This window comes from Lolium rigidum, chromosome 4 (assembly GCF_022539505.1).
Source record: "Lolium rigidum isolate FL_2022 chromosome 4, APGP_CSIRO_Lrig_0.1, whole genome shotgun sequence".
Lineage (NCBI taxonomy): Eukaryota > Viridiplantae > Streptophyta > Magnoliopsida > Poales > Poaceae > Lolium > Lolium rigidum.
In genome coordinates, this window is record NC_061511.1 from 124248882 (window position 1) to 124274327 (window position 25446).

General features: G+C 47.6%; 3 protein-coding genes across 3 annotated transcripts; 1 reads left to right on the forward strand and 2 right to left on the reverse strand.

The window, feature by feature from the left end:
• Window positions 1-1260: 1260 nt before the first annotated feature.
• Window positions 1261-3495, forward strand: LOC124708766. Its single transcript, XM_047240432.1, has 3 exons — window positions 1261-1437; window positions 1855-3145; window positions 3233-3495. Exons 2-3 carry the CDS (start codon window positions 1868-1870, stop codon window positions 3287-3289), a joined length of 1335 nt encoding a protein of 444 aa, XP_047096388.1. The 5' UTR covers window positions 1261-1437; window positions 1855-1867; the 3' UTR covers window positions 3290-3495.
• Window positions 3496-5016: 1521 nt separating this feature from the next.
• On the reverse strand, window positions 5017-7389 carry LOC124647475 (LRR receptor-like serine/threonine-protein kinase GSO2). Its single transcript, XM_047187415.1, has one exon. It carries the CDS (start codon window positions 7387-7389, stop codon window positions 5053-5055), a length of 2337 nt encoding a protein of 778 aa, XP_047043371.1. The 3' UTR covers window positions 5017-5052.
• A 7292-nt stretch (window positions 7390-14681) lies between these two features.
• On the reverse strand, window positions 14682-21100 carry LOC124705533 (cyanate hydratase-like). Its single transcript, XM_047237235.1, has 4 exons — window positions 20808-21100; window positions 19726-19797; window positions 19226-19334; window positions 14682-14936 (listed from the first exon to the last, which is right to left on the reverse strand). Exons 1-4 carry the CDS (start codon window positions 21083-21085, stop codon window positions 14892-14894), a joined length of 504 nt encoding a protein of 167 aa, XP_047093191.1. The 5' UTR covers window positions 21086-21100; the 3' UTR covers window positions 14682-14891.
• Window positions 21101-25446: the final 4346 nt, after the last annotated feature.

A 25446-nucleotide genomic window follows, 5' to 3' on the forward strand; every position in this document is an offset into this window, starting at 1 on the left:
TTTGCGTAAATTCGAATTTAAAATTAAATTATATCTCATTTTAATGCACTAATAGATTCATAACTGAAAAACATAAAACAACGCAAGATAATAATAATATTTAAATGATATATATGGGAGGTAAAAAATGTGAAAACAAGACAAAATAATGTGGAACAATCAATGTTGAGGAAATCGCTTATCGGTGTCCATTCGGTCGGCTGGCGATTAGTGACTAGTAGGCGAATCGACCGATTAATCGGGTGATAAATGAGTTTATCAGGTGATAAATGAGTTTATTAACTAATCGGTAACCATCAAGCAGCGATTAATCATCCGATTAACTGTTGAATCAGATGATTTTTGAATAGACACAACAAGATAGGCCGGCGCCTCTCCGCAATGGGCTTGCATCCGCCACTCTCCTGACCCCATGGATGACATGGAAACACAGAAATGCTTGCGTCTTTGATGGAGCCCAACCATCCTTGCAACTCTTGCTGCAAAACATCAAAGATGAGCTTAGGACTTGGGCTAGGGTAAGGGCTCAGGGCCTATGAGTCGTGCTGCCACCCATCTGGGATGTGCACTGATGTTCATGCTTTTGTACCCTACTCGCCTCCTAGGAAGATGTAAATAACTTTCTATCTTTTCAATGAAATGAAACGCAAAGGTCTTTTGCGTTTTCTCGATTTTTTTTGAATAGTGGGAATAATTAAAATCCGAAGAAAAGGAAGGAAAATGAAAACAGAACATAAGTATCCGGTTCGTCGCTTGCAACTGCCCGATTCATCGGCTCGAAAAGCATCTTAAAATGCGATGGTGCTCTCCCTGATCTAGGTATGGCGGCTATTCGATTCTTTTTTTTACACTACCGTGGTGGCGGCGGAGGATTATGGACGATGTTTCGGCAAGGCACTGGTTTCTTCAATGGTGGAATTGTAATTTTACTTCTTGTGGGGTTCCTTGTACAAAGTTGCTTGACACGCATATTTGTCTCGTGACCATATGTATGATCTCTGTAACAAAATTGTCTAATAAAATATGTGGTTATTTAAAAAAAAACACAGAAATACAGAACAGATATAATTCCGAGTCGTATCTGAAATGAGCCGGGCCAAGGGTTCGCGGAGCGTCTCCATTCCTGCAGCTAAAAGCCCGTTTGGCCTAATCCAAAGCCCATTCATCCAGCAATGGACTGTATCCGGATGCTGCTCCTCTCATTCCCCAATCGGACGTTCTAGGTCGCCGACTCGCCCTTCTCCTTCCGTCACTCCTCGCCGCTGCGACGCAAGTACGGTACGGGGAGGACGAGAAGCAACGGCGCGAGTGCGCCACACGCTGGCTGGGAGCGGCCGCCGACGGCGAATACCCACCAGGTACACCGGTCCGGTCCGGGAGCTGGGGAGGAAGCTAGGGGAGTGGGACCGGAGAGCGCAATCGGCAGAGATCAGAGAGGTACTACTTGTTTGCTGCTTGCTCTCATGTTCAGTTGTGTTCGGGCGTTACGCTATCAGTGCTACTAGTATCGCTACACACTAGTAGGGAGTGTGCAAATGTGAAATTTGATTCTGTGAAATTGGAACGCTAGACAGAGATTGCTTAGAGAGTGAACAATTGTGATCATGTGAACAAATGAAATGTAGAAACAACCATCATCTCCCGATGTAGAAATGTACGCACATCCATCATTTGCAAACTTCGTGGCATTGTATTTTGCGTAAACTATTTGTGACGTGTGATGTTTGCTGTCCTCGATCTTGCATTTTCTATTGGATGTCTTAAGGAACCCCCAATATTTGAAAACCTGGCTCTGCAAATTCGAACAATTGAACTTTATAGTTATTACTGTCTAACTCTCAACTCAACTCATAGGGTTCATCCGGGGATGCCCACTATGGAAGCAGGAACATCCACCAACCAGGTGCTGCAACAACTGTCCTGGTCTTCTCTGCATGCTGATCTGCTCAATCTGATCGCGGACAGGGTTATCGCAACCGACTTGTTGGACTATGTCAGGTTCCGAGCGGTGTGCGTCGGCTGGCGTGACACCACTCCCTGCCCACAGGGCCATGGGGTGGTTGACCCGCGCTTCCACCCACGCCAATGGATGATGTTTCCAGAGGGCAGCGGGCTGCAGCCTGGCCACCCTGCTTTGGGTGGCTATGTCCGCTTCTTCAACGTCTCCACTGGTGCCTTTGTCCGTGTCCACCTCCCTTGCTTCAAGAACCATTCCGTGCTTGACTGCCCCGAGGGCCTCCTACTGCTGGAGCACGAAAAGGACTCTGCCATGTGCCTCCTTCACCCCTTCACTGGTGATGTGGCCGAGTTCCCTCCCCTATCCTCCCTCATCCAACAGCTGATCAAGTTGCGCTTCAACAAAGGCGAGAATACTGCCCAATTAAGGTGTGGCTTATTCAATATCTTTGCAGCTGTCTCTGTCCGTGCGGATCACACTGTCACAGTCATGCTCGCGATCAGCAACGTTGGGCACGTGGCATATGCATCCACCGGTGACCGGCAATGGACTCTCGCAAGCTGGGAAATGAGTGGCGTGTGGACAGCAGTCCCGTTCCATGGCAGCTTCTATGTGGTGAGGGAGTGGAAACGTAACCCCTCGATCATGCGCATCGATCCACCGGACGGATCCAGTCCTTCCTTTTGGTCGTCGACACCGCCGCAAAAGGTTGCCACATGCCCAACCGAGCAGATGACTAAGCCTTACCTGGTGGTGTGCAATTCTGAGCTTATTCTAGTTGGTTATGCAGACAAACACTCCAGGCTTGTGGTTCTTCGGCTTGCTGACCTCCTGCTCGGAGCCTCTGCACTACCATTGATGAGCATCGGTGACAACGCCCTCTTCATTGGCCCTAGCAACATGACTGTCAACTCCAAGAACCTACCGTGCGTCCAGGGGAACTCCATCACCATCCTTACTACTTCGGGTAGCGATGGTCAACTGCTCCAATACGATCTGGCAAAAGGTACCCGGTCAGTGGTGTGCGATGGGAACTTTCTAAAGTTCAGCTGGCCTATACCGAGGCCATATAGCCTTGTCCACCACATTGTCACTTGCTGCCACCGTCTTTTCTGGAGCAGTGGTCACATCTGGCGTGACAACGAATCTGAGGTTTACATGCAGTGGGGTGCCAGAGCACGCGCAAGAGTAAGCATAATTTGCACCGATCGGCTGGAGTTGGTTCTTTGTTTCTATTTTTTTAATGCTTTGCCTGAAAGAGTCTTTGCTTTGCAGGTCCCAGTCTCCCTATATCTTCATCTGCTTCAAGTGCATGACGGAAGAAATTTCTGACTGCGCCCATCCACGTGTTTACCACTACAGTGTATCTACTCTCGTGATGATATTTCAGTCTCTTGCTCTGGAACGCACACAGAAAAATGCTTCATTATTGTGCTCTGTCGTTAACTGGTAAACTATGCTTCCACAGTGCTGTGACCTTCAGTAGATGTACTCATTAAACATTAACTCATGATGCTGAATTGCTAGTGAGTTGCATCTTTTCAGCCTAGGTGCCAAAAACTGCGTATCTAACAGAGTTGTCCTCATCATGTTTTAGATGCATGTTTCCACAGTCCAACGTGCTTTTGCTGTTCAGTTCCTGTTTCAGCTTGCTCTTTGTTGTTCTCAATTCAAATTCAGCTGCTAGGTTACAGAGAAAGAGAAGAATGAAATGGATCAGTTCAGAATAATAGGAAACACATCACAGAACTGACACGTTCTGGCTGCACATTTGTGCAGTTCAGATATGATTGTCCGCTGTGGACGCCAATCTGTATCTCTTTTTAGGTTTGAGGGATGAGATATGATAGTCCGCCGTGGACGCCAATCTGTATCTCTTTTTAGGTTTGAGGGATGTGTTATCTCTCATTCCCAGTTGTCCACAAGTCCATGTTCTACAATTTTTGCTACAGATGACGGCTTCTCTGTTTCTTCTTCTCTTTTTCCCCTCGCCCTCTCTCCGCCCCTGTCCATCTACAGGAGCCTTGAATTTGATAACAATAACACGATTACGAGTATAGTAGGAAGAGCACTGAAGTTCCAGCGCAGGAGGATGGCATGCACGGGAGTTCCTAGGCTAAATAAGACCAAATCTCTCTTGGATAGACAGCTAAACTTCCCAAGCAAAATTCCCGTCACGCCGTCACGCCGGCACACGCGTTGGCGTTTCAGCTCCTCCATTGGCAGCGTTGTAGGCGGCGGCACTGCGTTTGTGCTCGTCGCTGACCAAGCCATAAGGGAGATCCATAGCACATCCCCTACCCCTCCTTCCATGTCCTCCTGTATGAGCTTCAGGTGAGTTTCAGTTCCCTTGCGTTTTCTAGTGTTAGTCGATCTATCATCAACAGTAAGTTTAAATTTTGCGAGGCACTATAGTAGTGCCCAATCTGCAAATGAAAATGTAGTCAAGATTTGGGGAAAATAGCGCATGTCATTTAGATCTAGGCTGAAGATCACCCCCTCTTCTGTAGATTTTCCCTGACCTTTCCTATGTCGCAGCTAAGAAACGAAGCTGTTTTTTTTTCTGTCACCTTGACTGAAAAAAATAAATCTGTGCACCACCACAGGCCAGATATGAAGTTTCCTTATTTAAAAAACTAAAGTTACATGCGACCTTCCACCTTGTAGGTTTCAGCAGCACAAAACCTTTATGAACCCATGAATGCCAACATATTACAAAAAAACACTTAAGTCAGAATTTATTCACTGTAGGTTCTCTACCAAAAATAAAGGGAAATATTACAGACAAGTTACAAATTTTCTACAGAAAATAAAGGAAGGGGAGTATCCGCTGACGGTTTGTTAAATCTATTTCGACCGAGAGAGTGTTACGATCTTGATCCAATGGTAATCGGTAGTTGCACATTCTTTAAAAAGTGTAAAACTTTAGGCTAAGAAATGTGCAACTGGGCAGTTGCATAACATTGTGCAACTAGGTGCAGTTAGAACCATGGCTTAGTTAGAACTACGAATTGATCAGATGACTTAGAAATAGCAATCTGGTCAAGGAAAATATACAGTCAATGGTTGAATTAAGAAGGTGGTGCTGCACTTTCTCATTCAAGGCCGCATGTGCGGTATGCAGCAATCTTGGTAATTACCTTATCTTGTATGTTGTCGATTTGTTGATAGAACTCACATATCCATGGCTTATTGCAAAATAAGAGCATGCTCCAGTATAGCCAGAACCCAAAGATAACCCCAGCAGCCACAAAGCAATACAGCAACAATGTCTCCCTATCTTCATCTTGGTCTGTTTCGTTCTGCTTTGATGCTGATGGATTTACACAGTCCTGCAATGGCGAACCGCATAGCCCATGATTATTGCTGTATATTGAAGGATCTAAGAATGTCTGCAGCTGGCTTCCTGTTGGTATCCTCCCAGATAAACCGTTGCTCGAGAGGTTCAGAGTGCCCAGGTCCTTCAGATCTGCAATACTTGGAGGAATTTCCCCCGAGAGTTGGTTCTGTGAAAGGTCCAGCGATTCTAGCAATGCCAGATTGCCAATGTCTCTCGGAATACCACCTGATAGATGGTTTCTTGACAAATTTAGGTATCTGACTCCAAGAAGTGTTGTGAGCCCTTTTGGGATCTCTTGTGAAAGAAGGTTGCAGGATAAGTCGATACCTGCCATGAATGCTATCGTGCTGGTGTAAACATAACCCCCATTCTTCCAAACTATTTGGAGCTTCTCTGCTTGCAGGAAGCGGTATGTCATGTTTCCAACTTGTTCTTGCGTCATGCCAGTGAAGTTTGCAAAATCGTTTGGGATGGGTCCAGTTAGCTTGTTTTTTGACAAGTCCAACAGCTGGAGTTGGCGAAATTGTAATATCTGCGGTGGTATGATGCCATCAAACATGTTTGATGAGAGTAGAAGAAATCTTAGTCTGGGCAAGCTCTTACTTATCCAAGAAGGTATTGCACCTGAGAAGTTATTGCCCCCCATGTCTAAGGTGACAAGCCTCTTGCTTTTCTTAAGAACCGAAGGAAAGGTTCCTCTGAAATTGTTATTTGCTAGGTGTAGAGACTTGAGAACAAGTTTAGGTGTTGCTGAGAATGGAACAACACCACTGAATGAGTTGCTGGAGAGATCCACGAATTGCAAATACGGTAAGTCCCATAAACACTTGGACAGATGTCCATGTAAGTTATTGCTCGATAGGACCAGGAGTTCTAGATAAGTAGAGTTACAAAGAAATACCTCTCCCTGATCTGTCAGAAGCGTGCCATGCAGTTGGTTTTTACCGAGAATCAACGACCGAAGGTTTTCCAAAGACTTGCCAAAACAGCCTCTTAGGTCTGCAACAATGTTGTTTTCGGTGAATTCAACATGCTCCAGGGTCGTGCAGTTTTGAAAGGTCAGATCGTCAAGGCTTGTAAATCTGTTGTATTCAGCATTGACTACGGTCAGTGCCCCTCCCATGCAGATGGATGGCGGGAACGCCCCAGAGAAGCTGTTGCGTGCAATGTTGATATATGATATGATGCTGCTATTCCCAAGCTCAGGGATAATGTGGCCTCCGAGCTGATTCTTTGACAGTTCCAAGATTCTTAGTTTCACCAAACGAGATACTGTATCTGGTATCTGCCCTTGCAAATAGTTCTGTGACAAGTCCATGGTCAACAATTCTGTCATGTTGCCAATCTCCAGCGGGATGCAGCCTGTCAGCTTGGTGTTTCTCAGGTGCAACAAGCGGAGCTTTGTAAGTGCCCCGATTGTTGAAGGGATTGATCCTGTCAAATCGATTGAATGGAGAGAGAGCTTCCTCAAGCTTGTCAAGTTACCAATCTCTTCTGGTAGTGCACCATCAAGCCCCAAACCTTCCAGTTGCAGTGTGGTGAGCTGCTTCAGCCGGCCAATGCTGCGTGGAATTGTGCCCATCAAACACTTGTTCTTGATGATCTCCAATTGCACCAAGCTTGCCAGGTCACCGATCCCTGCTGGAATGGTACCGTACAGATCGTTTTGAAAGAGGATGAGTTTCTTCAGGTGGGGAAAAGCCGAGAAGTCGAACTCGTCAAGTGTGCCATTGAGACTCGCATCGCTGATGTTGAGCTTTCTAATGGCGCTCCCATCTGCATTGCAGGTGATGTGCATCCAGTGGCAGGGGCTGGTGAAATTGGCCAGCAACCAAGAGCTTAGGGACCCATCGGCGCTGGCCAAGCTAGTCTTCCAGTTCACGAGTGCTTTAGCTTCACGCCGGATGTCGGCTCTCGCTGGTGCAATGGTGGCACAGAGCAGAAGACAAGTGAAAGAGTGGAGGAGACCTATGGGGTGGAGCTTCTTCATGATGGCAGTGCCAATTTCGCTTCGCAGTTCCACTGAATAAAAACCCGTAGGCCTGCAGGCAGCCAGCCGGCCAGCTCTGTGCCCCAGTGTTTCTTTTGTCATTTGTGACTAAGTATGGATGTCCCTTTCTCGGTGAATACATAGTTTAGATGAAGGACGGCTTACAAGCATATAAAGGTATATATTTAGAGGGCACAAGGATTAGAGCAAGTTTATAAGAGTGCAACACAAGAGAGTGGCCGTGCCAGCCTTAGTAGTAGGACAGAGTTGTTAGCAGGAGTATTGTAATGTTAATTACTCTCCAAATGGCATGCAAGGAGGGCGTGGTTGACTAGGTCTAATATGTATATTCTTACTGAAGCAACACTCTGTTGGTAATGATGCTGGTCCACGTCATTCCTCGACAGCTTGTGTTTTCTGGCATGGAAACTTATTCACTTGTAATTTTAGGCAGGAAATAACATTATAATGGTGGTTCTTGGATGGTGTAGTTCTGCCATCTCTGCTGCGGCTTTGCTCAGATATGATCAAGCGCAAAGACATAATAATATCTGGGTTGCTGCAAGTGCTATTTTTTCTTCTCCTGGGCGCTTTTTGCAGCAGAGACGAACACGTGAGGAGGAAAAGCTTCATCCACAGGTTGATACCAGATGCAATATCTGGGCAAGGCCCAGCGATGCTGTCTCACAACAATGCCTACCGGAGTTCTTCAAAGTAGACTACATGGGAGAGTACCATACTAACCGAAATCGTTAAAAAAGACCGACCTTCGCGAAGGGAAGACAACTCGCTCCGCATGCGACAAGTGGCGTGCTGTGGTGCCAGAAAATCCCTAGGAAGTAGTCTTCATGCTCGCCACGTGTCGCAAGGGGAAACAAGGTGGGGATGAGGGAGGAGAGAGAAGAGCTGAGTTGTGTCAGTTTTTTCCTTTTTTTTTTCATAGATTCATTTTTTTAAAATGAAATATCTTGAGAACCGTAAGTTCAAATGACGAACCGTTTTCACTTTTGAGATCCTCTCGTCGAGATCTTCAAAACTAGATCCCATGTTGATAAGTTTCGAGATACTTTTTTTCCGTACTTTCTATACTACTATGGTTGTACTCGTGTTGTGTATCTAACTGTACTCGTGCATGAAGTGATAAGTAATTCTGTTTTGAAGGTATTTAGTGTATTTTTCCCTTTACTCGTGTGAGCAACTGTACCTGTACTCGATCGTGTGCGCGATCGTACTGTCTTATGTGGACGATCGTACCTGTCCTCGCTCGTATAGGCGACTGTACTTACTTGTGTGCGCGACTGTACCTGTCTCGTGTGAGTAACTATACTTGTACTCGTTCGTGTGCGCGACTGTACCTATCTTATGTGGACGACTGTACCTGTACTCGCTCGTGTAGGCGACTGTACTTACTCGTGTGCGCGATCTGTACTCGCTCTCATGTGAGCGGATCGTACATGTACTCGTTCGTGTCGCGATCGTACTGCTCTTATGTGGACGACTGTATCTTGTACTCGCTCGTGTAGAGCGATCATACTTATTCTTGCTGCACGACCGTACTGCTCTCGTGTGATCGATGCATATGCATCGTTCGTGCCGGCGACTGTACTTCGTTTTTCGCTGTACTCATGCTCTATACGTAACTGTACTCGTGCTCTGCACAGAATCGTACTCGCATGTTCACTACTCTTCTTTCAACGTACTTGAATGAATTTTATATTAGGTATACTCTTGCGTTAGTGTATGTGTGCTTGAGATCAATCGATGCATGCTAGCTGGTTTGTGCTATGCATGCGCTCGTGCATGGGACGAGTACGTGCGTCAGCGGGAAACGAGCACGGGGCTGGACGGGTGGATCATACGCGCGGGGCGAGTACATGGGGTTGGAGGCACGCGCGTCGGGACGAGTACTAGCTCGGATCGCACGTACGGCCCGTGGGGGACGCGCGCGCCGGTGCGAGTACGTCTGTTGCCACGTGTCATCAATTCGCTCGTCCAATTTTCCTTCGCGAAGATCGGTTTTTATCTAGTGGTACCCCTCTTTAACTCAAGGGAAGTAGTCTTTCAGTCCCTGATTGCTTGATTTGGGGGATTAGGCATCTCCATCGGCCCGGCCCAAGTGTGTCCGTTTTGATACGTTTAGATCAGGTGGTAGGCACCAAATTTCTCTTGTTGACACAAATGTTTGTTTGGATCGGGGTGCTCCAGCGGTCCGACGCATTTATTGCCAAATTTTCAACTAAATTTCACATAGTTATAGAAAATAATAATCTTGCAATAAAATAATATTAAATTATTTATTATACCCAAATAAATAACAATGTTCACATACAAATAAAATAGGCTAATTCTAATAAGAGCATGTGAATACGGGTGAAAGTTAGCAGGCTTTATAAAGGTTGATCAACTAACCCCATATGCATGTATGGAATCTTACATCCGGAAAATCAAAATAAATTATTCTCTTAAAGCGTTAATACAATTGATGTTATGTCTTCACCGTTGGGTTCGTATAGATGAAGGCTTCTAAATAAGATCCTATCTTAATATGTTTTGATGACATTCTTTTTGAGACGGTAGTTGCCAGGTTATAGTACCATTGTTGCTAGGTTACTAGTAAGCAGTTAGCAGATAATTGTACATGTGTTTTTGTTGTATAAAAATGATCTGCATATTCAAAGAGCGAGTATTCGATCAACTCTAATTTTCCTGAAAAATCCGGTAATTTTTAACCTGATAGCCAACTCTGGCTAACCTGGTGACCAAGTGACCGCATTCTGGCAACTAGTTTTAGAGGAAAAGGTTGTCAAAAATATCAACATGAGGTCTTGTTTCAAAGATCTCGTCGCGAAAAAGCTAACCGTCGGGAAGATGGATCTAAATTTTGACTCATGGTTCAAGAGATACATATTTTAAAAGTCTAGAAAACAAAAAAAAATCCTACACGATAGTGGACTAAATATATGGGGTTGCCATATTAAATTAGTGCCAACAAAATGCTAATCTGGGACACGTGCCTTAGATAGCACAGTCTCATAATCAAAACTTTCATAATGAAATAATTCTATGCGACAACTACTCATTCTCCTCATGCCCTTCTAATTCCCATGGATGCTCAATAATATTCATTTGAAGAGTGGATATGTACCTATCACGGAGCTTAGTGTGCATATAGAGAAACTGCTCAAATGTTGCTTTCCCTTGCTACGGCTCAACCAACCCACCTGAAATTGCCATCCTTGGTCATGGAGGTTGTCATCACGCTCTTGCTCAACTATCATGTTGTGGATGATCACACAAGTAGTCATCACCTCATACATGGTCTGAACATTCCATGTTCTAGCAGGGTGACGACCAGTAGCCCACCGAGCTTGGGGCACACCAACCAAATACTCGCTCCACATCTTTCATGCAAGTATTTTTCCTCTGGGCAAACCTCTTCGTTTTCTCTGTTGCCGGATTACAAACTATCTTCACTAGTGTGGCCCAGTTTGGATAGATGTCATTAACAAGAAAATATGGCTTGGCATATGCATTGCCATTTATCTCATAGCTAACCACATGAGAATTTCCTTCTACAAGCCTTAAGAACACCGAAGAGCGATGTAGCATGTTGAGGTCATTGTGGGAACCGTTCATGCCAAAGAAATAGTGCCAAATCCACATATCATATGATGCCACTGCCTCAAGAATGACAACGCACCCCTTGGCATGCCCGCTATAGTGGCCCTACCATGCCAATGGAGAGTTTTTCAACTCCCAGTGCATGCAATCTATGCTTTCGATCATTCTCGAAAACCCTCTAACCTCATTGATCGACACCAATCCGGCAATGTCACCAATAGTTCACTCTCTCAAGTAAATATCTCCGAACACCGCAATCACAGCTCGACAGAAGTTGTACATCGCCTTCGGGCAGGTGGTCTCGCTCATTCGCAGGTACTCATCAAGGAGATCATTAGCCACTCCATATGCAAGCATACAAATAGTTGCGGAACACTTCTAATAAGAGGTGAAGCTTAGTTTACAAGTGGCATCAGGCATGCATCTGAAGTAGGGGTCGTAGTCTGTCATGCCTAGTAGAATATTCAAGAACAGGTCTCTTGACATCCGATACCTCCGCCGGAACATGGCCTACGTAAAGACCGGTTTGGTGGGGTGGAAGTAGTCCCGATACATTCGATAGTGGCCACCCTCTCGGTCGCGCTTCAGGTTGCCCCTGCAGACGAGGGTTGACCTTGGCAAATGTCCAGGGTTATGGACTTGGGTTTGGAAAGGCGACGATGGAGATTCTGGGAGCGACAGTAGGCACACGATGTACCTAGGTTCATGTACCCTTGGCGGAGGATCGCTACACCATGCTAGCAATCCATTATAATCATAGTTGTGTTACAAGGAGCCATCGTAGGCGGGATTGTATCTAGTCTAATACTATGCATGTATGATAATGCCTCTCCTCAAGGGTGCCCCCTGCTCGGCTTTATATATGCAACCAGGTTAGGTTTTACAAGAGTCCTAGTCGACTACACATTAGAGTTTTCTTCTTTGACTGTTTATTGCAGTATGGGCTTCATGGGCCTTCGACTGCACCACACCCGGTATAGCAATAGTGGTTACCCGAAAGGGTATGCCCACGCCAGTAGCATCCCGAGTGTCTAGGGAAGTCGAATACTTACGTAGAGACTCAAAGATCGCGAATACCGCCACTGAGTGTCTTGATCAGTCGAAGAATGTCGAATCCATACTTGATGTTTACATAAATTGCCGTAGGTGAAGTTGCGAAGTTTCTATCGGGTGCGCGACCATCGCTCTCGATGGGAGTAGCCCCCCGAGTCTATGGGCGCCAATTGACGAGGGGCCTGCCCGGATAACGAATTACAGTCGTCGCAATACCCATAGACGACGCCAATCCATGTCACATGCGAGACTCCGTCGAGCACCGTGCACCGACATGTGCATCTCCGTGCGCTCCTGGATGAGGGAGGCCGCGGCAACCATGAGCCCAAGAGGCGTCTGACTCTTCTTCCGACGAGCTATCGAGGACGTCTTTGACGAAGAATTAGATCAACTGCCTGAGGTCCATCTACGGGGCAACAATTATGGGTCAATGGACTGCCTACTTCAAGCAAATGACCAAAAATGGTCCAGGATTTCGTACCGGGAAGTTAGATGAATAGGTTGTGGGCGTCGAGGCCGGTGTCCGGTTCCGAGCAAAATGGTAGCGGGACAGGGGCTACGACGAGGCCAATAAGAGCACTTGACGCCGCCACCAAAGTGTCCTCCGGCGAGCTGCGAACCAAACAAAAGGTACCGACAATGGCGAGCGGCATGCATCGGCCTAGCTCTAGGGTTGCAAAGGGAAGGGGAGGGGCGGCGAATGGGCGATGTGTGTTTGCTATCCCTGGATGGCGACCCCTGGGTCGAGTAGAGGAGGACACGCGTGCGTCGAGCATTAGCATGGGCCCACCGGTTATTTCCATCAGGCGTCCGAGTTAGGGTTTTACCCAAATTCCAATCAGTCGGATAAAAGCTTACACTTTTAATCTGTTAACGTCAGACCGCTGAAGATGCCTTAGAGAATTCTCTTGTTGCCAAGGTTTCTACATCTTTTCTTGTTTCTAATTTCAAATCCACCCCGCCAATCAAAGATTCAAGATGAAATGCTATTACAGTATGCATTCTCTTCTTCCTGTGCTTGCATTCTTTCAATCCACCATTTGAATCAAAAGAGGTCATCAACAGCTGCTACTCTAATACTCTTATGCTTTCAATATCATTTTTGTTTGATGAAGTTATCACAAACGTCTCGTTGCCGACGGGGATGCTGCCTCCCCTTGATAGAATATTCCATCTTTTATGAGACATCATAGTGTTAAACCTGAGATTTGAACTCTAGTGGGCTGGGGATGCCACTGCCCGTCTGCCCTCCTAACCATCCAATTACTTATTTCTCGCTTTTGAAATCAGTTTTACTATTTTTTTTTTCACTCCGAACAACTTAGGCCACCCTTACGGCATCTCCAGCAGCACAAGCGTCCGTTTGCGACCCTTGGTCGAAAAATGGGGTTGCACCCCATCCTAGCAGCCCGATGCAAAATGACCGGCATGTCCGCGGGGATGCAAAAGCGGCTCAAATTTGCGCCGCGAATTTGTCACGTGTCTTCGCCATGTCTTCACGGGCCCACCTGGCAGCAGGCGCGAGGCCGCATCTCTTCGGGGCGCATCGCTTCCGTGGCTGCGCATGCCGTAGTTTTCGCCGTCAATGGTGCCTCGTCTTCAGAGGCTGTGCTAGGTCTGGTGGGTGGCGGCTAGCTTCTTCGCCACCATCAATGGCATGCGCCTGCACCCCGCCAGTCCTTTAAAAGGGAACCGGCAACATCCTGCCATCGCCCACACCTCCCTAACCACACTTGCACCCAAACAAACTGGTAGCGCAGTGCGCCGCCGCCACACCATGGGCAAGAAGAAGAACGACCACGAGGCAGGACGGTCGCAGCCGGTGGAGGAGAAACAACGGATGAGGGTCCCCCTTCTTTCCTCCGTCGTGCGGATGTTCTACGAACACTAGATGTCGCGCCTCGACTGGGGCATGGTGCACCTCCCTGGCGGGTGGCGCCTCAACACCGCGCGGGTGCCCATCCCACCGTGCCATCTTCCGGCCTCAGCGGGACGCAGAGATCGAGCGTCGGCGCGCCATCGACCCTCCATACCTCCTCCACGACCCCGAGTTAGCCATCGACTCCCCATGTGGGACAACTACCACCACCGACACGTAGTGCTCGACAAGCTACGGAAGACGGGTTCCTCGGCGACAGAGACTTCAACTTTCGACCTCCATGGCGCGGCGGGAGGTGACGCCGCCACGCCATGGGACGACTCGGAGGACTTCATCGCCAGTGTCTTCCACGCGATCCAGATGGCGCAACAGGAGGACAGGCATACCGAGCTGCCGGAGGAGCTAACCGAGGATGAGGCGACGAGGCTCGACATCCTCATATTGGAGATGCCGCCGCCGATGCCCCGGTACACCGTCGAGGTCATGCCACCAGGCCTCTCGGAGGAAGAGGCCTTGAACCTAGCGCTGCAGTACTCAGTCCCGACTCCTCTGCCGCCCCTGCCCTCGTGGGCACCAGCGCCCGCTCCACCACAGGCTGCACTGGCATATGCTTCGCCGCATCCGAGCTGGCCATGGGAGATCCCGAACGTCGTCGACCTAACCTAGGTGCCCAGCGACGGCGAGGAGTAGGCTAGGGCTACCAATATCTTGCGGAATATCATTAACTGACATGACAATGCATGCGAACATTTGCTTGCCATTCAGTTACAAAGCCGAGAAAAAGGTCACAAGAAAACAACTCCACACTACATTTCTCAGATTTTTCTTTCAGCACAATAAATTGCAAGCCGCAAGTCACGAGTGTAGTATCCATTATGTGGAATACAATGATACAAGATGTACCTTTAACAATTCATGCGTACATGGATACATACTGTTTATTTGTCGATAATTCAGGTTAGAAAAACCATGATACGTTATTTTCCAAGTCTAAATTACAATCAGATCCCACAGTATGTTACTGCATCGTCTTTCGCCAGCACCAGTCATCTCATGATATGTTGCTGTCCGCCCTCGCCGACATATGTTCAGATTTCTGCATATGTGATAAACAAATTAAGATGCTTAGAACTCTTTTCAACACAGTGGTAGGGGGATCCTCCCACATGAAAATCATATTTAGTTAGAAAAAGAGTCTTTACAAGTGCGTATCTTAGTCCCACATGAATTCTGTTGGATGACGGACTAGCCATCATCCAGTATGCTGACAACATGTTTTTTTATGTTCGAAGATGTTGTTGAGAGTGCTAGAAACCAAAAACTTATCTAATGTATTTTCGAGCAGCTTGCTGGTTTGAAAATTAATTTTAATAAAAGTGAAGTTTCTTTCTTCGGTAAGGCCGTAGAGAAAAAGGATGTTTATGCACATCTCTTTACTTGCAAAGTAGGTAAATTTCCTTTTAAATACTTAGGTGTTACTATGCATGTTAAAAAAAAAACTAATAGTGATTGGAAGGAGACCAATGATAAAATCGAGAAAAAAAAACAGCTTGTTGGAAAGGTTGTTTAAATTCTATAGGTGGAAGGCTCATTCTTACTGAATCATCTTTGAGCAAAGTTCCAAGTTATATGCTTTCTCTCTTTAGAGTTCCAAAAGGTGTACTGAAGAGGTGTGATGTTTTTTAGAAAAAGGATGTTCTGGCAGGAGAAACAGGGAGTGAAGAAGTACCACCTGGTTTGATGGGCTGATGTTTGTCAACCTAAAGACATGGGTGGTCTGGGTGTGACAAATTTAGAGTACAAGAACATTAGTTACTTTGTAAGTGGCTATGGCATTTAGAGAATGAAGAGGGTAATTGGCAAGATTTTGTTAAAGCCGAGTACATTTTTCAAAAAGGTGTACTGAAGAAGTGTGATGTTTTTTTAGAAAAAGGATGTTGTGGCAGGAGAAACAGGGAGTGAAGAAGTACCACCTGGTTTGATGGGCTGATGTTTGTCAACCTAAAGACATGGGTGGTCTGGGTGTGACAAATTTAGAGTACAAGAACATTAGTTACTTTGTAAGTGGCTATGGCATTTAGAGAATGAAGAGGGTAATTGGCAAGATTTTGTTAAAGCCGAGTACTTGAAGAAAACTACTCTTTTTTTTCCGACAAAGAGTATATATTAATATCGTGGAGATACCAATTACACCCAGCCTCTGCACCAACGCAGTGCCTAGCAGCAATACGGATGCACACAACAAAAAATAAGAATTAGAAAAAGAAAAGTCCCGCTACAGTGAAGAAAACTACTCTTACACAGTGCATCCATAAACCTTCTGATTCTAATTTCTTGTCTGGACTTATGTCCATTAAAGATATCTTTTATAGCTGTTGTAAGAGGGTGCTGGGTTACTGTAGAAAAAGGAGATTTTGGGAGGATTGCTGGTTAGCGAATACTCCCCTATGCAAACAACTTCATAGGCTCTATTACCTTACTTTTAATCAAGACATTACTGTCAACAAAGTGTTCATGAAAGGAATAGAGTGTATTAAGATCAGAAGCCTTTTGCGCGAGGAAACTTTTTGCATGTGGAATAATTTAGTTGATTTGTGTAGTCAGCCTTGTTTGTCGGATGAGCCTGACAAAGTTAAATGGCTGTTAACAAAGAGAGAAGTCCAATTTACCTTCCCCCCACCCACCCATAAATTTGTTCTGAAGTTCAGTTTACAACCCTCAACTCTTACTTGGTTCAAGTTTCACCCCTAAACTTTAAGAACCGTTTGGAATACACCCCTTTCGACCACTTGTGAGAGCCCCCGCCCCGTCCGCCCCCGCCTCGCCCAACCCTAGGCGACACGGGGGGAGATCCCGTCGCCACCTCTCCAGCACCCTCCCCATCCGCCCCTCCCCCTCACCGTCGCCGGAAGACCCGCCGGGCAGCGACGGCAGCGGCGGGGCCCTCTTCCTCGCACGGTGGCGGCTTCCTCCCTGGCGGCGGCGCGAGTTTCGGCAGCGGCTCTCGACAGTGAGGTGTTGCAGAGGTCCGGCGGCGAGATCAGCACGCCCTCCTCACGGTGGAGGCGCCCCTGCTTCCATGGCTGCGAGCTCCAAGCCTGCCTCTACCCATCTGGGGCTCGGCGGGCCTGCGGGGCTGGGCTTCTGGCAGCAGGCCAGCGCGGTGGTGCCTGGTGGCGCTGGTAGCTGGGCACCGTGGTGGTGCCGACGGCCGGCCAGGCAGCGGTGGGCCGGATCCCCATCGTCCTACCTCCGTTTTCAGTGTTGGTGGGGCGGTTGTCGGTGCCTCCTGCTTGGCTGATGGCCATGGTGCATCTCTCTTGGGTGGTGAGGCCAAGGCGGCTCCGTTCTGCATGTGCCCGAAGGCGTGGGGGTCGACGGCAGGGCAGGAGAAATCCGTGCGTGATGCTGACGACGGCGACGCCTGAGGGCGCCGTCACCTCCTTGGAGGCGTCGTCATGGCACTATCCGTCCTTCCCCTTCTCGTCCACAGGGGAAACCCTAGATCCGGTCAACGGATCGGGCGGCGGCGGCGCGTCTGCGTCGTTCCCCTCCTTGGGGGTGTCATCTTGGTGGTTCGTGGAGTCCTCGGTGCACCTGCTGGAGTCGCTGTCGGCCGCCACCTAGAGCGTGGGCTTCCGGGGCGCTATGTACACCGTCGACGACGCTTCTTGGTTGTCGCCTCCTCCGGTCTGGTTCGGTCCCGCCGTTCTCTCGCCGACCCTTAGGCGCTTATGGGTGGACGGTTGCGTTGGCTTGGGTCTTCCTGGAGTTGGAGTCGGCCTGCTGAAGTTCCTCCCTTCGGTTGTGACGCGGCCTAGAAGCTTAGCGCATCGCCCTCCTCCGTTCTTGGCGGGTGGCGGTGCAAGGCGTGTCCTTGCCGGTTGCCTATAGCGGGTAGTGTTGTTAACCGTGTGGCGTTGTGTTTGTATCGTGGTGCTTGTGTGGCGTTGTGTTGTATCGTGGTGCCCTTTGGACGCTGTAACGGCAGTCTTGGCCCTTCTTCTATGTGATTGATACACCTTCCAGTATTCTCGAAAAAAGAATACACCCCTTTCACCGTTTAATTGGTTTAAGCCAAGTTTATAGACACATCAGCCAGGGTTCTCCGGTATTTTAACTAAACATACTCTTACATGTATTGAGATCTCACATGTGCGGTACGAGAAAAGATTATGCTCTTGTTGACTGAGAACATACAAATGTGCATTCGTTGATTTTGGTATACCAGCCCTAGCATGCATGTACGAGGAGGAGGTACATACAAATATGGTTATATTTTGACTTAGGCGTTGATTTGTCGTACATGAAAAAACCTGCAGAGGTTGCAAAAACAGAGAAAGGGGTGTATTCTGACCGGTTTCTAAAGTTCAAGGTTGAAACTTGAACCAAAGTAAACTTCAGGGTTGCAAACTGAACCTTGAGACAAGTTTGAGGGGGTAAAGTGGACTTCTCTCTTAACGAAATCAAGGGAATTCTCGGTTAAATCTCTTTACCTCTATTTGTGTGCAAAAGGAGTACAAGTTCCTTATAAGATCTTGTCATAACTTAAAATTCCTCTTCGCGTTAAAGTCTTTTGTTGGTTAGTGGTAAAAAGTAGAATTCTTACTATAGGCAATTTGAAGAGGAAGGGCTGGGAGGGTTCATAACTTTGTGAGTTTTGTGGTACTTTTGAAAATCAAGAACACCTGTTCTTTGTTTGCCCTTTGGCTAGGTATTTATGGAATATAGTGGGTGTTTCCATGAATTTAAGGAATTTGCCAGTTCCTTTCATGAGCTTGTATCAGCAATGCTTTGCCACTTTTTCTGGTGTAGATAGGAAAGTAGTTATGATAGATGCTGTTGCAATATGCTGGGCTATTGACTCACGAGATCTTCAGGAGACGCACGGCTGGGATCCTGTTAATAGGAGATTAGCTATGTGATGTTGCTGTCTCCGCCTGAAGCTGTTATCTTTTGCTGTGTGCCACTTCATCTGGAAAACTCTGCTGGCAGCTTTTGCTTGTGTGTCGCTGGAACTTGCCATAGTAGCTCTTCCATGTCTAGTTTTTAATTAGTTGTATTTTCGCTTTTACAGCCAAAAAGGGGTCTATCCCCTTTTTGGTTTGCTAAATTTGTTGCAAAAACACGTGATACCTGAGGTGTTGCATCACCCCTCAGTTTCTTAACTGAACTGGAAACCCCTGTGGGCTCCTTCTATCGGGAAAAAAATCAGATAAGACGTAATATGATAAACCATGGTATAAACGTAGGACGATTATTAGTTAGATTTGTAACTGCCTCCTCATTCAATAATATGCACTGAAATTCACTTGTAAGATTGATAGTCATATTGTCATAGTAATCAAACAGAGCATATGAGGAAACCTTGAAAAAATAACAAACCTGCTCAGTGTATGGCAGATACTTCCCATCAAATGTGACTACCACACGAGTTTTCCCATCAGCCGCTTGAACCTTGTCAACTGAACAGTAGAAGTCTATAGCCGACATACTGCAATTGGAAGCATTTGAAAAAGTAATAAATAAGGTAGGCCAACTATGAAATTTTGATAATACTATTTTTCGACAAAGAAACACAATCCTTGGAACCAAAAGTTGTGCGCATATCAAACAGGGTTGGAATATTATTGGGTTTTTTTTTCAAAAATAAATGGAGAAAGAAATCCGAATTATCTCAAGTTCTGGACAAAGTTCTAATTTGGCTAACATGCCTACTGATAGACACAAAATAGAGCCAGTAAGTGAAACAAAAAAGTGTGCATGGGTCCAGTAAGCAGAGGAAAATAGAAAAAAGAAAACGAAACTATAAGCTTCATAGGTTTAGCTCATTTCCATTATAATCAGGAACTGATGCATAGATTGAGTATAGGTGGGACTCTTACATTCCATCCCCGAAGTCCTCGTTGATGATTTCCTTGATGCTCTCTCCAAAATGCATAACAGCTTCATTCAGTCTGTGTCCAGTATAATACAGAAGTCATTAACAAACCAACAACGCTATTATACCATATTAGCACATTAACTTCAGTGAAATAGTAAACCTTTGCACGAAAACTTAAATGAAAAAACCTTGCAAAAAAATAAAAAAATATGTGTGAATAATGAATCTGTGGTAAATCCAGATGACTTGGAACAGCATAAGCAAAGTTGATTTGATTAGCTAAAAGTGAGATGCTGGGACAAAGTTAGCATGGTAGAACTGTGCCAGGCTGCTGAAAGGTTAGGGATTATGAAGTTGAACTCTCGACTACCTATAATATATATTATTTTTACCTCTGTTCCATAATATAAATCGTTTTTGTAGGCTATTTAGCCTACCAAAACATCTTATATTTAGGAATGGAGGTAGTACTGTTCTTCTACTGTGATTCCAACTTATCTACAGAACATTTTCCTCAAAAAAAAAAAAAATCAACAAAACATCACACTGGAAGCCCACACCAAACCATGGAAGATCATAGTTTGCACAAACTATAAGACAGTTGGTGAGGCATAAACCATCACACTGGTTGCTGTTCACTAAGCAGGGTGGCATATTCGCAACGTCCCTTCCCCATGTCCTCATCCAGCACAACACCAATTAATCCCCCATTTTTTACCAACAATATGAGTTATTTATTTTACGACATCATGCACTACAGCAAGTGTTTGAAGTAATTGACAAAACAGAAAGGAGGGTTTGTTTTCACTGACAAGATACACAATAGATATTGATCGCCCATTTCTCACCAACGATATAAGTTACTTATCATTTTGTTTTACCATATCATGCCCCACATCAAGTCTGTAAGTGTTTGAAGTAGTTGACGACAGAAACAAAGTAGGATTTGGTTTCGCTGACATGGTTTCTTGCTACACAGAAGATATCAATTGCAAAGCTCTCATATTTATAGCTGCTTGGAAATGGAACTAGGAGGATAACTAGGCGTTGATAAGGCCGGGTGGTCGGCCCGCATGGACGCACCTGTATATGGCAGGCTCGTGGACGATATCCGGGTGGTAGGACCGGAAAGGCGGTCGCATCATTTGCTCCACGAGCTCGTCGGTGAGCGCCGGGACGGCCGCCCGGAGCGCGGGCGCCGTCTCGGGCTTGAGCTGCGCCTGGCGCCGCATGAGCTGCGCGACGTAGACGTTGGTGAGCCCCGTCTCGGCCGCGATGTCCGAGAAGCTCTTCCCGGACTCGGCCTTCGCCGCCATCAGCCGCGGCACCGCCGCCCTCGCGCTCGCGCCGCTCTCCTCCATGACCGCCGCCGCCGCCGACTGCCTTGCCCGCGAGGTGCTCGACGAAATGGTGGGGCGGGGGGGAGGTGGGACGCAGCACGGCACTTTGGACACTTGTGGTGAGTGAGTGGCTGCGGTTGGTGGCGACGCGCGCGCGGCGGCTAAACGACGGCGAAGCAGATTATTCTAGGGAGAGGACGGGGAAAGTTTTGGCACGTAAACTCGCGGCCAAGAGACACCTTGTCGCTTGGTGGTAGCATTCGGCCGGTCTGGCTAAGTTTGGATTTACCCGGCCTATTAAGCTTGGTCTGGGCCGGTAGAATACCTTGGACTGGACATTTGAGCTCGGGCTGGCAGCCTGGTATAGCATCCGGTTGTGGACTTGCGGCCTTTGTGTGCATTTCAAAGGGTCCAGAAAAATGCTTTTTTTTTTTGAGAACCAACCTGAGGTTGGGTGGTTAGGAGGGCATTGGCACTCTCACCTCACCGTGAGTTCAAATCCCGCGATTTGACATCTCGTGTGTCTCATTAAGGTGGAATATTCATTCAAGTGGGAGGCGACGTTCCTCGCCGACAACGAGGCGCTGCTGGTGACTTCGTCAATTTCAAGATCCTTGCCGCTCGGTCTTTCGGAGGTGCTCATAGGGGTAGGGTGTGCGTGTGTACGTTCATGGGGGTGAGTGTATGTGCGTGTATGCCGACAATCGGGTATCACCCGAAACCATGCTTCAGAGGGTTGGAATGCCCCCAAAACTTGCGTGCGTTTCCAAGATATGTATAAAATTGTGGCTTGAGGCTGATAGATCCAATATATATCCCCCGGGTGTGACCCGCTTCACATACATGCACTGTCAATTAGGAAGATTCATGACTTATAGGGGTAATCTCCCACGTCTGGTCAGCCGAGGGCAATCTTGCGAGAACTTGAGATCAACCTTGGCTTTCCATGTTCCTATGATCTAAGGAAACACAAAAGGAAGAAAAAGTTCATTGGTCTACCGTCGTTTGAAGCCGGAAAAGGGATAAACCACAACGGGCCTTGGGGTATGATATCACGAGAAACCGCACTTTGTAGGGTTGGAATGCCCCAAAACTTGAGTGTGTCCATAAGATGTGTAAACAAGTGTGATGGGAGGTTGATATATCCCATATTTATCCCGATGTGTGATCCGCTTCATAGACATGCGCTTCATTTAGGAGGATTCTGGAGTCATATATAGGGGGAAACTCCCACATCGGGTCCACCAAAGGAAATATTGCAAGAAAATGGGATCAAACCTTGGTTTCCATATTCCTCTTACCTAACCAAACACAAGGGAACAAGAAGAATGATCATTGGCCAAGTGTTGTTGAAAGCCGAGTCAAAGGGATATACCGCGCTAGTCGGCTATGCCGACAATCGGGCCCTCGACATACATGATTTGGGAAGGCTGCAATTTGACTCTCAGCATAGTCGAGGCCCAAGGGAAGCCTAGCATTCGACATGCACACGTCGATGCCGATGGTAAAGCCTTCGACATGCCTAGAAATGTTGTCAAACGGACACCCGCTCAATTGTGTTTGCCGATCGTCAATCCACAACCCTCGGCATAGGTGTTTATGCCGACAGGCCTTGTCTATGCCAAGGGCCACCTAGTGTATGCCGAGGGTAATCGTGTCATAGAATCATCGACATCGCCTCCCTCAGCAGTAAGGGCATCTCCAAAGGGGCGATGCAAACGGACGCTGAGCGACCGTTTGCGTCTGTCGGGCCAAAAAAATGCGTGGTACCATCTCTAGCGGGGCGACGCAAAGTGATCGGGCCGTCTGCAGCGACGCAAACCTGCCCAAATATGCGCCTCGAATGCGTCTTTGCGGACGCTGCGCAGACGCGCAAAGTGTCAGCTCGCGTCTAGCAGATGTTTCGTCAGGCCCACCTGGCAGCGACCCTGCGTCGATGCGTCTTCTCATACGCGCTAGCGACTGGCGCCAAGGCGTCGCTTCGGCAGTCCGCACCACGTTAATGGCGATGTTGCGGCTACCAAGCGGCCGCCGCCTACCTCCGCCAACGCAGTAATGGCGACGCCACGCGTCCCGCGGCTGTCTCCTGCCTCCGACCTATATAAAGAGGGCGCGCGTTCTTCTTCCTCATCCACTCCTCCAAACAAACCCTAGCCGCCACAAGCTCCACCATAGCGTCGCCTAGCTCTTCCTGCGACGCAGCTAGGCCCGCGAGGAAGTCCATGGCGGGTCCTGGTGGCCTGCGAGGCGGTCGAGGCCGTGGGCCTGGGCGCCCCTGGGGCCGGGGCCGGGGCAGGGGCCACCGTGATGGAGCAACTACGACCCTATGGTCGCCGTCGCCTGTACCCTCCTCGTCTTCGCAGGACGACCGCTGCTTCGAGTTCCTTCTCCACATCGATGATGACCTACTCGACATCAAGCGGCTCCCGACAAGTTCGCCGAGTTCGTCGATGGCGTCGAGCCGGTGCACTTGCGAGCTACGGGAGGTGATACGGGGTGGCTTTTGGACACCTCCTCCTCAAGACCGACAAGCCCTCCTCGTGGTCCAATGACACGAGCTCAGGCCAAAGCCATACACCAAAGGTGAATTCGCTCCTTTCCACGTATGCATTTGATACCTCATTGGATGGCATGCTACTTCATGCAAATACCCTGTGTTCAATCAGGTGCATCGATCAAGACGCAAGCCATGGAGACCAAGCCAATGGAGAGGGAGCTGAAAATGGAGAAGATGGAGACCCAGCGCTCCAGCCGAACTTCCGCCCCCAGGACCGAAACTTCCGGCCAGATGCCCAGGAAAGAGAATCCAGCCGGAACTTCCACCCCGAACGATCGGAACTTCCGCCCACCGAAACTTCCGCCCAATTTCCGCCCTAGTTCCGAAATCGCGCCAAAACAACCCTAGATGGTTACGCAAGGAAAACGACCATTTTCGGAACTAGACCGGAAGTTGGCCGGAAGTACCGCACCGACCGGAACTTTCGCCCCCGGGACCGGAACTTCCGCCCGGATGCCTTCCGGATGCTCGTACGACGACCCTGTGAAGGGAATCCAACCCGAACTTCCGCCGGAGCGACGGAACTTCCGCATGCGCGACTTTCAGCTCAAAACAACACGTTTCGGCGTGTAACTTACCCCTTCTCCCCACCAACTATAAATAGCCTTGCTGGCTCGGATCCGAGATTCGGACTTGTCCGTAAGATTAAACATGAGCTTTGCTCCTCCCTATGGGAAACCCTTCTAGATCCACATCTATGAAGTTATCAAGACTCTTCTAAGGAATTGGTCTCTTCCATTCTAGGAATTCTAGTGTTTGGATATTTTGCTTCTTGCAATTCTATCTTTGCACTCTTTTGCTCTTTGGAACTCTATCAATTGCTTGTCAATATTTTGTGAGGGATTCTACTCCTTGTGGGTCTTTGCCTTGCAATTCGATTGGGTTGGTGTATCGGGCCAACGAAGAACAACCAGTTGTGTGTGTTGCGTTTGTATCTTTGATCCACCCCGCTTTCCACCCGTGTTCTTTCACTTCCCCCATGAAACCCATCAAAATCCATGAAGATTGGGCCTCCCCTAGGGCTTAGCCCACATCATATGGTATTAAGAGCTCCTTGGTTGCCACGGATTCGACCCCCATACCCCCAAAATTTTCTTGAGAACATTTTCGAAAATCCCAAAAAATAGCCTCAAATTGGCCTTGGTTGGATCTCGCAATTTATTGAGTTATTGGTGGTTTTGGTCCAATAGAAACTTGTCTTTGGTGTTGATCTACAACTCCCCCACCTTCCCACAGCTTCTAGTGCCAAATTTTCCGCGAGCTCGAAGATTTTCGGCCCGGATTTCCGCCCAAATCGACGAACAACCCGCGGATCCGTTGCGACCGGAAGTTCCGCCCTGGACCGGAAGTTCCGCCTGGCCAAAAATTTCACAGCTAACTCTGTTTTTCGCGTTGGTACTACCCCTTTTGTGTTTAGACTTCGGTTTGAGTGCCATTTCAGCTACCACAAAGCTTCCGCAACATCGGCAACGACGACGGCACCCCGAGGATCCAAGCGGTTCATTTGACACCTTCCACCACCATAGCAAGTTCAACATCGTCGGCCACCATCATCAAGTGGTATAACTTGCCCTTTCCTTGTAACCCTAGCCTCCTTTGCGTACCTTTCCCATCGAGAGTGGCTTTCTAGTGTTGTGAAGCATTGCGCAAGCGTCCCGACCGTGAGGGTGTGCGTGTATTGAGCAAAGCTACGAAGCAAGCTCGTTGTGAAAAGATAAGAAAAAGAAGTGTGACATACTTACATAGATAGTAGTATCCTTACATAGTGAAAAAATACAAAAATAAAAAAGAGTGTGAGTAACACCTATACACAAAAGAGTTCAAA